We start from the raw sequence: 12,789 nt of genomic DNA on the forward strand, positions 1-12,789 counted from the left end.
CCGTCCTCACAGGGTCTCAGACAAGCTGAAGCAGATCCCCCAGTCCCTGGTAGATGCCAACAGCACCGACCCAGCCCTGGTCTTGGCGGAGAACGCGTCCCTCTTGTCCCTGAGCGAGCTGGACTCGGCCTTCACGCAGCTGCAGAGCCGCCTGCGAAACGTCAGCCTGCAGCTGGGCCTGCAGCCCGCGGGGGAGGCGGGGGCCCGGGAGGAGGTGCCGCCGCCCCGCCCGGCCCGGGCCCGCCCCCGGCGCCACGTGCTCCTGATGGCCACCACCCGCACCGGCTCCTCCTTCGTCGGGGAGTTCTTCAACCAGCAGGGCAACATCTTCTACCTCTTCGAGCCGCTGTGGCACATCGAGCGCACGGTGTCCTTCGAGCCGGGGGGCGCCAACGCGGCCGGCTCGGCCCTGGTCTACCGCGACGTGCTGAAGCAGCTCTTCCTGTGCGACCTGCCCGTGCTGGAGCCCTTCATCAGCCCGCCGCCCGAGGAGCACCTGACCCAGTTCCTGTTCCGCCGCGGCTCCAGCCGCTCGCTCTGCGAGGACCCGGTGTGCACGCCCTTCGTCAAGAAGGTCTTCGAGAAGTACCACTGCAAGAGCCGCCGCTGCGGCCCGCTCAACGTGACGCTGGCCGCCGAGGCCTGCCGCCGCAAGGAGCACATGGCGCTCAAGGCCGTCCGCATCCGGCAGCTCGAGTTCCTGCGGCCGCTGGCCGAGGACCCCCGGCTGGACCTGCGCGTCATCCAGCTGGTGCGCGACCCCCGGGCCGTGCTGGCGTCCCGCATGGTGGCCTTCGCCGGCAAGTACGAAACCTGGAAGAAGTGGCTGGCCGAGGGCCAGGACCGGCTGAGAGAGGACGAGGTGCAGCGGCTGCGGGGCAACTGCGAGAGCATCCGCCTGTCGGCCGAGCTGGGCCTGCGGCGGCCGGCCTGGCTGCGCGGCCGCTACATGCTGGTGCGCTACGAGGACGTGGCCCGCCGGCCCCTGGACAAGGCGCGGGAGATGTACCGCTTCGCCGGCATCCCGCTGACCCCGCAGGTGGAGGACTGGATCCAGAAGAACACGCAGGGCTCCCGGGACAGCAGCGGCATCTACTCCACGCAGAAGAACTCCTCGGAGCAGTTCGAGAAGTGGCGCTTCAGCATGCCCTTCAAGCTGGCGCAGGTGGTGCAGGCCGCCTGCGGCCCCGCCATGCGCCTCTTCGGCTACAAGCTGGCGCGGGATGCCGCCTCCCTCACCAACCGCTCCGTCAGCCTGCTGGAGGAGCGCGGCACCTTCTGGGTCACGTAGGGGCCTGGGGCCCGCGTGTCCCTCCCGGAGAAAGTCCCGCCCTGCCTTCCTCGCGCCAGCCGCCTGAGCCTGGGGCGTTCGCAGAGGGTGGCGGGACGCCGCGCAGTGAGCAGGCCAGGCTGCCCCTGCTGTAGAATAGCCCCCAGCCAGCTAGCCCCCCACCGCAGCTGCGGGCTGGGGCTCCTCGCTGAGTGCAGGACAGTGCCCTGCCTCCTGAGGGCCCTCAAACCCAGACCAAGGGGCAGGCCCAGGCGGCCCTGGCCTGTTGACAGGCTTTCTCTCTCTCTCTCTCTCTCTCTCTCTCTCTCTCTCTCTCTCTCACACACACACACACACACACATCAAGCACACAAATGCCTGTAGACCCTGTGTGCCAGAGACAAAGTATATATATAACAGCCAGAAAGGGCCACGGGCACTGAGCACAGTCCCTGGATTTCTACCCCCAGTGTGGAATCTGGCAAGGGCCATGGGAGGGCCTGGAACAGCCCCGGGGATCAGAGGACAGCAGTTGAGGCTTCCCAAGTCAGTATATCCATAAAGGGAGTAGCTGTGCTGGTTACTGACAGAATCAGCTCTGTAAAGAGCTACAGAACACACACGTATAAAGACAAATATCTACTACACGTACACCACACACACTGGAAAACATCATAAAAACACAATTCCACATACACATATATAAATAAACAGCAAGCTGTCCCAATGCTTTATACCCATGGGGGTTCTAGGGTTTATCTGCATCACACAGGTAAAGAGGAGCCTGCAGTCATTTGGGAGCAAGGGAAGAAAACATGGTCACGGGCATGGCCCTATTTCCCAGCTAGGTTTGGGATGAATATTGGACCCAGAACTGCTGAGTCTACGGCCCACCTTGGAGTCTCAGGGCTACCTCCTCCAGCCTGTTCACATCCTTGCTGCTGGCAGGCAGGATGTTTTGAAATGGTGTGGTCGACCCTCGCATGATTGCAGCCCAAAGTCCCCATCCCAGCTTGGCTGCTGTCCTAGAGCATGTCTGTATGTGAAGACGCCTCAGGCCTCACTAGCAGAAGCAGCTGTGGTCCCTGGAAGCAAAAGGCACCCTATGGGCCCTTCCACGTCCAGCCAGGGATCTGGAGGGCAGGACCCCAGTGACAGTTCAGAGTGTTCTTGGGGAATAAGTCTCATCAGGATAGGCCCTCCCCTGAGGAGACAGGGGACAGAGGTCAGTCTCCTGGTTGGTCACCATGGATACATTGTTAGTGTCTGGCACTCCTCCTTTAGGGATGTGGGAAGAGTATTGCTTAACTTGGGATGGACTGGATATTTGTTTTCTTTTTATTTTTTTTAGGGTATTTATGGTTCGCTGTCTTGTTTGTAGCTATGTTTTGTTTTTGTTTCTGCAGAAGGGCCTCTTGGAAGCAATCTGTGCTTGAGGGGCTGAAGGGGCTCTGGGAGGACCAATGGGCAGCACTCTGGCTCCTGCTGGAGGAAGAGCCTCCCCTAAGAAGGCTCAGAGCTTAGTTGACCACTTGACTACCCAAAGTGCCCCATGGGCTTTTCTGTTTGAATGCCCCGTGAAACAAATCTCAGAAACCACCAGCATTTTTGCTGCATGTCCAGAAGTAGCATAAATTAGCAGCCCTCACCCCTGCCCTGAGAAAAGGCCAGATTTAGACATCTCTCCCGGGTGCACTCACACTTTCTGGGTGGGCAGGACTTATGACCAAGCAGCAAATGTCCCTAAAGTGGAACCCTTTCCCCACTGCTCCTCCAATCTATGGAGCAAAACTCAGTACCATCTCGGAACTTGCAGGAAGCTGCAACAGTCCACTGAGGGCTGTTTCTGATTTCCTGGTCAACCTCTCTGTCAGATCATCACGTCGTCAAATCCAGAGGGCTGAGTTCTGGGTTGAGTATAGACCTGAGGGAAACACAGCAGCTGAGCCCAGCTGGTGTTGCTATGGGGAAGGAAGGGTGTGTCCTGGCTGGAAACTGCCTTTTGAAAAGGTGAGGATTGCAGCCATGTTATGGGGTCCATTGTAAATAGTGTTTGAGCTGCTGGGTACGTGTGACCATGGACTTAGCCATCCAAGGAGGTCTCCACTCTAGGTTTTCCAGTCCAAGAATAAGTTGTGCAGGGAGCTGGTTCTAACTTGGGGTCCAAAGGGACTCCATCTCTGAAAACTTGATCCTGGGACCAGTTATTTTCTGGCAGGCCCAGAAGTGCTGGTGTTTCTTCCCCAGCCCCCGTCTTGCTCCCTGCATTGTTCCCCACCTGGGAGCAGTGGGGCAGGCTCCTCTATCCAGGGTTCTTCATGGGGCCTCCCAATATGGACAGCAGATGTTTTTCTTTCTATATCCAGGGGCAAAGCCTCCACCCCTGAGCTCTGCGGACTATACCAAGAATGGGCCTTTGGGACCTCTCAGGACATTGACAATTTGTATACTGCAAGTTGACTTAATTTATTTATTTTGTGAAAAGGAAGAGACAGAAAATACCTTATTATTTGCAGGGACTCAAAACTGTACTCAAATCAAGAAATACAAACTAATTGTAATAATAGAAACTATTCACTCACTTCACACACAGGGACACTCCAAGATGGTTCAGAATACAAGAGGGGTCTAAACCAGAGCTGCAGGAGTTTTTGTTTAAGGAAATCCTTTGGTTTCTTCTTGTTAATTTGAAGATGCAACAGTAAAGCCGTTTCTGCCATATGACCTTTGCCCAGGTGTCTGAAACAAGACGCAACTCAAGTGAGCGTTTCCTCCAGGCTCTGGGAACCGTGGGGGTTTGGGGAAGGACACGGTGGGGGTGACTGCCACCTTTACTCCATGGGACCTAGTTGGAGTCATGCCTTTGGGGTTTTCAGCATGGCACTTTCCTGGGAAGGTGGTCCAGCAGGAGGCTGGTGCCTCCTTTTCCTGGTGTCTCTGCCCCTGCTGATGCCCCTGGAGCCTTCCTATCCACAGCACCCACCTGCCTGGGGGCAGAGGGAACACTTGAGGCCTCACCTCACAGCTACTGCTTTCCCAGAACAAGAGGCCCATTCAGCAGTGAGAGTTTACTCATTTTTTTCTTCTTGAAGAAGATCTCTTTAGCCTGGCCTATATAAATAGTGCAGAACATTCCAGGCCTTGGTGAGACAGGGCAGTGTCTAACACCCACAAGCCATCACCACATTGCCCATTCCTGGCTTCTCCTCTGCGCCTGTTTGTAAACCTTGCATTAGATGAGGGCGGGGGGTGGGTATCTTTGGGAGCAGTTGTTGGGGGCAGGATTCCTGCAACCCCATGAGGAGGGAAAGAGAAGCACATGGACAGCTCTATCACAAGCCCTGCAGGTTATCACTAAGGTTGAGAGATGTGAGTATATTATGCGATGCACTCACTTGAAAATAACTCAATGAACAGGAAACAAATGTTTAATAAAGAGTTTAATCCCTGTCTGCCAGCACTCTCAGCCAGAGGCTGATCTAGTGGAATAGCCGCTGACCAAAATTCCAAGAGCAGAAACACCCACTTAGCCCATTACAGTGGCATCTTTCCCTGCCACCTCTGCCATCTGCCCGATGATGGAACAAGTTCCAGCAGGAGGTCAGGGAACACCTGACCCAGAAGATAAGGCTTGGCCTAGACAGCAGGCAGGAGATGTAAGCATCAGATGGTCCTGACCCTAAAGGTCTCTTCTAGCCCTGGGCCATCCTCTCCCATCACTAGGGTCTGTCCTGTGATAGGCCCTGGATTAGGAAGGACAGGAATAGAAGATTGGGTGGCTGCCTCCCCAACGCAGTCGCCTCCCACTCTAATCCCCAAAGGCTGAAAGCAAAGGCGATCTCAGAAGGATGAGTTCCTGAGTCAGGGAGAGCTAAAGGGCAAGAGGGGGTGAAGGAAGGATTCCCACAGAGGCCAGGTGGGTCTTGTCAATCTGCACAAACTGAAGGAAGGAGCATCTGCTGAAATCCAGGGGCCTCAACTTCTGAGTTTGCTTGGGAGGATTCCCAGGATGCAGTCCAGCTAGACGGGAGGGAGAAGGCCCAGTTTCCTGAATGCAGCCACTGCCTCAACTGCCAAGGTTTCAGGAAGAGTCGTCACTCCTCTTTACCTCAAAAGGATGAAGCATAATTGGCAACTTCAGATGTCTAAGAGCTTCAAGATCCTTTGGTCTTGTGTCCTTTGTCACTCCATGATTATGCCTGGGTGACTAATCAGTTATGTGTTTCCAAGGTACAGACATGGTGCTATCCCACACGAGCCTAGTTCATATTGAAGATCACGTTTTTTATTTTGGAAATAAAGTATCATGTACCATGCTTCCCCTAACACTTCACTTGACATGGGCACCCGTGGAACCTCCATCTCATCTGTGTGTCCTGGCCAAGTCTGCGTGACTCCTCTGCTCCCTCCTGGATCCTGCAAACTGTATTTGCCAATACCTCGCCCTGTGTGGTGTTTCGTGCCCACGTGGTGCAGGAAACTCCCTTCATGGCCACGCATGGCCATGGAGAATACATGTGTCCACATATGTGTATGTGTAGTACGCAGCTCATTCTGCTTGGCCTGTCTGCTCCCAGCCCCCTTGCCATCAGTGTCCCAGATGTTCTTGCTGTGTCTACAGTCTGCCAACTCCTGGAACACAGGAGCTGCCCTTCAGAGAGCTGGCAGCCACCACCAGTCAGGGTCTGCTTTGTGGAACAGAATGTGAACCCATCACTTGATGGCTTACTTGACTTATTTAATTAAAAGTGAAAACATGCAATTAGCAAAATCCGAAGTGTCTCTGCCTTTCTGTTGCATTATTCTCAGCATCAATCATAAAAATTAACAGGAACAAATTAGCAGCTGTAGAAACAGGGTGACACTGCCCCTGCTGAGGAATGAAAGGCACAAAAGAAGTATGGCCAAGTGCAGGGGGCTTGATGCATGTTCTGTCTGTCACCAGGACGGCAGAGCTGGTGGTGCCATGCTTGCAGCTGGCAGCAGAATGAGGCCTGGGGTATAAATACCCAGGCAGCGGGGGCAGGGACAGGAGTATTGGCTACACATCAGGGCATTTGGGGCAAGTCCCAGCTTTGCCACTATCTTGCCCTGTGACCTTAGGCAATAATTTCCTTATCTGAGCCCCACTTTCCTTTAGAACAGCGGTTCTCAACCTTTGGGTCGCGACCCTGGCGGGGGTCGAACGACCAAAACACAGGGGTCACCTGAAGCCACCGCTGCTTTAGAATGAGGGATACAATCCGTAGTTTACCCCTTTGTTCCAAAAAGCCCTTTAGAGATTCAAAAGTCAGCCCTCTCGCCCAGAATGTGTTGAGTGGCTTCACATGTTGAAACAGCACCTGAGATTCATTTGGCTTTCAATAAAATCTCAAAAAATCCCTGAGGCAATTTCTAAGGATCTTTTGCACTAAAAAATGTAACGGAATCCTTTCAAATTGCCTTTACTTTGCTCTATCACTCATAATAATTTTAGTGTGAATTAGATTTCTGCCCTTTACTCTCCTCACAGCCACGTGGAGGGAATGGGCATTTCCCCAGGGAGAAGGGGGCGTGGGGAAGCAGGACTAGCAGCAACCATGAAGAGACAGAAAAGCTGAGCTCTGGGGACAATACTACCTAGAGTGTTGGGATGATGGCAGGGTAAGGTATGATTTCAGGGAATCCAGTCCCTTCCCCCCAACTCAAGTGTGTTTGAGCCATTTCACCCAGGCCAGGCCTTGGAAACTCATATTGTTTCCCTCCCAACCCTTCAAATATAGCAGTCAGTGCAATGACACCCAACCCGAGGAAACTCCACCACCCCGCCCTAGCCAGGTGCCTCTGCTGTCTCCACTTTTCTGGGGACTGGATATATTTAGTTTCATTTCTGAGTTGTGTTTCCTACCACAAATGGTCCCCTGGAGAGACAAATTGCCCTAGTCATTGCACAGAGAAGCCTGGATACTCCCTACCCACTCACCCCTTAGCTGCCAGCCAGACCAGAAGCCATCTTTCCCCACTCCCAGACCTCTTTAGGCTCCTGATTCTTTCTCCACTACACCTGAGTTACCCAATGCTGGGAAGGGGCTGAACACCCCGTAGGGTCTCACAGAAGTGACAGTCAGCTGGACCCAAATCGGGAAGTAATTTGATTACCAGCAGGGGCCTGGGACGTGGGCCATTTGCTCCTGGAGCCCTGCCAGGCAGACTGAGCACCGGAGCCTGTAGCAGAGAGTCCCTAAGTGTGTTTGGGAGGACCATGGTCACCTACTGCTCTTACAGGACACACTAGCACAGTCTAGTCTCAGAGAAGTCCTGCTTTTCTCTGATCCAGTTGACCAGGATTCACGCAGAATTACTTTGTGTGTGTGTGTGTGTGTGTGTGTGTGTGTGTGTGTGTGTTTCTGAAGTTGGAAACAGGGAGGCAGACTCCCACATGCGCCCGACCAGGATCCACCCAGCATGCCCACCAGGGGGCGATGCTCTGCCCCTCTGGGCGTTGCTCTGTTGCAACCAGAGCCATTCTAGCACCTGAGGCAGAGGCCATAGAGCCATCCCCAGCACCCGGGCCAACTTTGCTCCAATGGAGCCTCGGCTGCAGGAGGGGAAGAGAGACAGAGAGGAAGGAGAGGGGGAGGGGTGGAGAAGCAGATGGGCCTTTCTCCTGTGTGCCCTGGCCCGGAATCGAATCCGGGACTCCTGCACGCCAGGCCGACGCTCTACCACTAAGCCAACCGGCCAGGGCCCTCACGCAGAATTACTTTTATGGGTGGAATTCTTTTATCATAAAAACTCTTTTGTTGCCAAACAACATTTTCAAGACCAGCATTCCACAGAACAGTTTGTAGCAGTCAGAAACCTGCAAGTGTAAGCATCCAGCACTAACAGCCAGGGAAAGGAGACAAGAAGGTGAAGAGGCTGGGGAGAAAAAGTTCAGGGTCACGTTTCAGGGCCCCATCCCACCTTCATGCCATTCTCACTGAGGAGCAGGCCAGGAGCAAGAGCTGGCCTACGAGATTACAGCAGACTCAGGGTCACTGTGGATCAGAGTTCATGGCCCCAAGGCACCCACGCTGCTGTCATAAAACCTGCTGGTTGCCTGAAACCCTTGGTCCTTGGCTCCCTCAAACTCAACCCAGACCTGCAGGGCCTTTGTGACTGTCGGGCCAGGACAGGGTTCCTGTAAACACCAAGGACACTATTGATCTGAGAAACTGGAGTTGGGGTACTCCTTAAAGGAGCCACTTCTGAAACAGCTGGACAAAGGTTACCAACAGTAAATAGTTCTCTGGATAGAATCCTAGCTAGTAAACCCCTTGCTACAGGCTGCGGTGCACTTTCCTGGAAGAGCAGCAAGCAGTCAAGGCTCAGCTGGACAGGCTTGCCCAAGACAGTCCAAATGGGAGAAGAGAGGAAGGAAAGGATTGAGGGGGGAAGCAGGGTAAGTGACAAGGAGGGGACATTCGCATGAGATGCAGGGGAGGAGGACAGCCAATTTGCTGAAATCACCCAAGAGCTACAGCCACACTGCTCAAGAATTGACGAGACATGCAGGGTCAGGCCAAGCCCAGGGGCACTCACAGCCGTGAGCACCATGGACCATGGACCTACCCACCCTGTAAGTTTGTGGCCCACGCAGTGTCTGGTTTGGTTTTTAACAATTGGCATTAGAGGCCAACACTTAAAAATTAAGGGATTTTATATAAAAACCATATTTCTGCTGCTTTTTGAAAACTAGGCGTCTTGGTTTGAGTTACACCAGGAGCTGATGCTGAGGCAGGCTTTGAGAGCTGCAGGCAGCCTGGAAGGGGGTGGGGAGGACAGCCAGCAAGCCCCACCCCGGCGACTGGACCAGAAGCCCCCGCCTGAGCGGTGAGGCAAGGGAGCCTGAAGTACTTCTACACCGTCCCATTGACAGAACAGCAGCATTGGCAGAACTGATGTTACCTTCAGGAGACATCTTCTCTATGAATCCATGTCTGTCCAAAGTGAGAAAGCAACAGGCCAAGAGGGCCACAGCTGTGACTCCGTTCATTACAACAGCAGCCCAGGCTCTATAAATGGTTGGGTTTTCAAGCCCTTCCACACCCTACTCGCCCACTCCCTACCCCCCAGCCCCTCCCCACTTCAAGTTCTGGTGGCATGCTGGGGTCTGGGCTGGCTTTTCCAACAACGCTCAGCCCAGGTTCCGTAACACAGACCAGGAATAACGCTAGTCTGGACACCTGGGTTGGCCTGGTCAGGACCCCGTGGAATTCTGTCACCCACTGCTGTCTCTCACTGCTCCTGTCTGGATCTCTCCTGCCCACTCCTCCCAGGGGCAGCTGAACAGGCAGTGAGGAAGGGAACAGGTGATTTCATCCATCTGGAGGGCAGACACAGGCCTGCATGCAGTCCATACCACAGCTGCCCTCCCTGGAAAGAAACTGATAACTTCTTTCTGCTCTGATGCACAGAGCCAGGGTGCTCACCCGTGGGGCACACATGTCCCTTGAGCATGCTCTTGATCAATGTGGCAATCCCCAGTGTCTGAGTTCAAATGCTACCCTGTTCTCGCCCACTCAGGATAGTTCAACAGAGTGACCAAGGAGACATCGTGAGCACAGGCCTGGAGGATGAAGGGGACTTGAGCTTGGGAACCAAGAAACAATGTGCTGTGAGATGGTGATACGACAAAGGTCTAGAAAGGAGAGCTAGGGCCTGAGTGCACAGGAGCCTCTAAGCCACACAAAGAAGGGCGTGGACTTGATCCTAAGAGCTCTAGGGGACTGCTGACAGGCAGGATGAAGCACAGTAGTCTGGTCTGATCAATTATATCCCATTTTACAATGAGAAGAGTGTGGCACACAGAGCTGGCAGGACCAGCATTAGGATATGGAGCCATGTCCTTCCTCCTCAGACTTTCTGTCTCTCACTGTTGCACAAGCCCAGAACCAAAGGCTTCCCTTCGGGGTGATACAAAACAAGCCTGACCCCTCTTCTAAATGCCAGCTTTTCAACATCAGCCCAAGTCTGCTTTTCTTCAAGCTTGAATAGCAGCAATGTGTCCTAGCTATGTGACCTTGGACCAGTGAATTGCCCTCTCTGAGCCTTAGGTCACTTGTGTATAAATTGGGGAGAATATCAACATGAAGGATGGGCGTGTATGCAGTGTGCCTGGCTCTTGGTGAGACCCGAATAAACGCTGGCTGCTCTTACTTACAGACAGTCAGAGGCCCTTCACCCACATTTGCCGTCCTCTGCAAGTCTCTCAGTTAATCGGTGAATCAACAAACATTTTGAAGGGCTTGAACAGAGGTCCAAATAGAGCTTATAATAGAATCCGGGTCGGGTAGAATGATCCTTCAGCATTTGCCCTAGGCCGTCAGGCTGCCCTCTGCAGGATGAATCCTGAAAACCAGAGCTTAGCTTCCAGGGACCACCCAGTGAGACCCCACAGAACAACTCCCAGAGTTTGGATGACTGAGTGGGGGCTAATCTTCACTTTCCTTTGGGAAGTTTTCATTAATTCCACTTCTGTGTTTTAACGTTCTTTCCTCTGACTTGATGTTGATTTCTTTAAGCAGTTTCCCTTCCAGGAAAAATGCCCTCTGACTTCTGTCTGTGTGAGTAAAAAGACTGACACTTGAGAACCAAGAAGACCGGAGTTGAATCAATTCATTCAAAATGTTGCCGGATGGGCAGCGCTCACCACCGCCTCCATTGGCCCCGGGGGGCCTGGCTGGCCCAAAATAAAGGCATGTTCACACTTGGCCTAGAGCCTACCACTTCCTGACTCATGTCTTGCTTGGCCGGGCAGCAGAGAAACAGTTGAGAAAACATGTGTCAAGACTTGCACATGGAATAAGGATCCAAGGAGCCCATTAAGGGGAAATGCCCCTGACATCTCACTTCTAGACGTTCTGCCTTTCTCTTTCTCTTTCACAGGTTCCTAGACCTCAGGGAAAGCCTTCAATATGCACACTGTCTCTCACCATGCCTGACATAGCACAGTGCCTCAGGTTGAATGAATGGATGATTGAATGAATGATGATTAAGCTTAAGAGGCACTTGGAGCTCGAGCAGGAGGTTGTGCAGTGGATAGAGTATCGACCTGGGGTGCATAGGACCCAGGTTTGAAACCCCGAGGTCTCAGGTGAGCGCGGGCTCACCAGCTTGAGCGCAGGCTCGCTGGCTTGAGTGTGGTGTCATAACATGACCCATGGTTGCTGGCTTGAACCCACAGGCCACTGTCTTGAAGCCCAAGGTCGCTGGCTTGAGCAAAGGGGTCACTGGCTCGGCTGGAGCCCCCAGTTAGGCACGAATGAGAAAGCAATCAATGAACAAATAAGGTGCCAAACGAAGAATTGATGTTTCTCATCTATCTCCCTTCCTGTCTGTCCTCTCTCTGTCTTTCTCGCTGAAAAAGAAAGAAAGAAAAAAAAGAAGCACTTGAAATAAGGACTTCCATTTTTTATTGTGGTAAAATACACATGACATAAAATTTACTATCAGTGACATTTAGTACATTCATAATGTGTAACCACATCACTACTATCTAGTTTCAGAACATTTTATAATCCCAAAAGGAAAGCCCCATGCCCCCTGACAACCACAATCTGCTTTATGTGTCTATGGATGTGTCTGTTCTGAACACTTCATGTCACTGGGAACATGCATTATTGTTCTTCTGTGTATGAAGTCTCTCATTCAGCATAATGTTTTCAAGGTTCGTCCATGTTTCAGGCTGCATCAAAATTTCATTCTTTTTAAGTCTGAATAATATTCCATTCAGGAATTTACTATTTTATTATCCATGCATCAGTTGATGGACATGGTTATTTCTGTCTTTTGGCTGCACTTTCATTTAATAAACATTTCCTGAACACCTACTATGATTAAGGTACTATGCTGGACACTTGCTCGTTATCTTTTGTTAAAACCTGCAAAACTGCTCTCACTTAGGCTCAGCAAGGTTTGAGGAACTCGCCGAGACAAAAAGTAGCAGAAACAGATCAGCCCAGTAAACGCTGGCCTAGTGCTGCAGGATGCCAGACCCCACACCGGGCTACAAAGTACACACATGAAAAGCACAGTCCTCATCTACATAGCAACAGACACCCCGTGTCAGACTCCAGGCAGATTCAGTGTTATTACTTATTTTTATACTTACCAATAAAATTAATTTATTAATGATTATAAGATGATTTGATCTGTAATCATCTGTGTCAATAAATTCCCAATCAGGGAAAAGTAAAACCTACTCTCAGACCACATGTCTGTATCAGTCCCTCCCCACATATGAATGACAAGCTTGTCCAGTTTGAAGTGGTTTGGGCCTTACTGGTTAGAGTGTAACTCTGAAGCTTTTTTCTGCCCTTGGCCGTGCAGTCGTTCAGTCCATATCTGCAACAACAGCTCCCAGAAGAGCTCCTCAAGAGGTCCAGGATGCTCTATCTGGGACCTAGAAGCAAGGTGACCAGACCTCTGTCCTACACCCAGATCACTGATTTCTCACTGCTGACATAGGAGAGCCCTGTGGTCATGTGGCCATAGGA

General features: G+C 52.3%; 1 protein-coding gene across 9 annotated transcripts in view; it reads left to right on the forward strand.

Annotated features, from left to right (window-relative positions):
* The window catches only part of CHST3 (carbohydrate sulfotransferase 3), a 39,854-nt gene extending 33,830 nt beyond the window's left edge, over positions 1-6,024 (forward strand). For all 9 annotated transcript variants that reach the window (XM_066242720.1, XM_066242712.1, XM_066242716.1 and 6 more), the window contains one exon: positions 13-6,024. In XM_066242720.1, the coding sequence (XP_066098817.1) occupies positions 13-1,291 (1,279 nt within the window). In that variant the 3' untranslated portion in view covers positions 1,292-6,024. The remainder of the gene's footprint in view (positions 1-12) is intronic.
* Positions 6,025-12,789: the final 6,765 nt, after the last annotated feature.

Source organism: Saccopteryx bilineata, chromosome 9 (assembly GCF_036850765.1).
Source record: "Saccopteryx bilineata isolate mSacBil1 chromosome 9, mSacBil1_pri_phased_curated, whole genome shotgun sequence".
Taxonomy (NCBI): Eukaryota; Metazoa; Chordata; class Mammalia; order Chiroptera; family Emballonuridae; genus Saccopteryx; species Saccopteryx bilineata.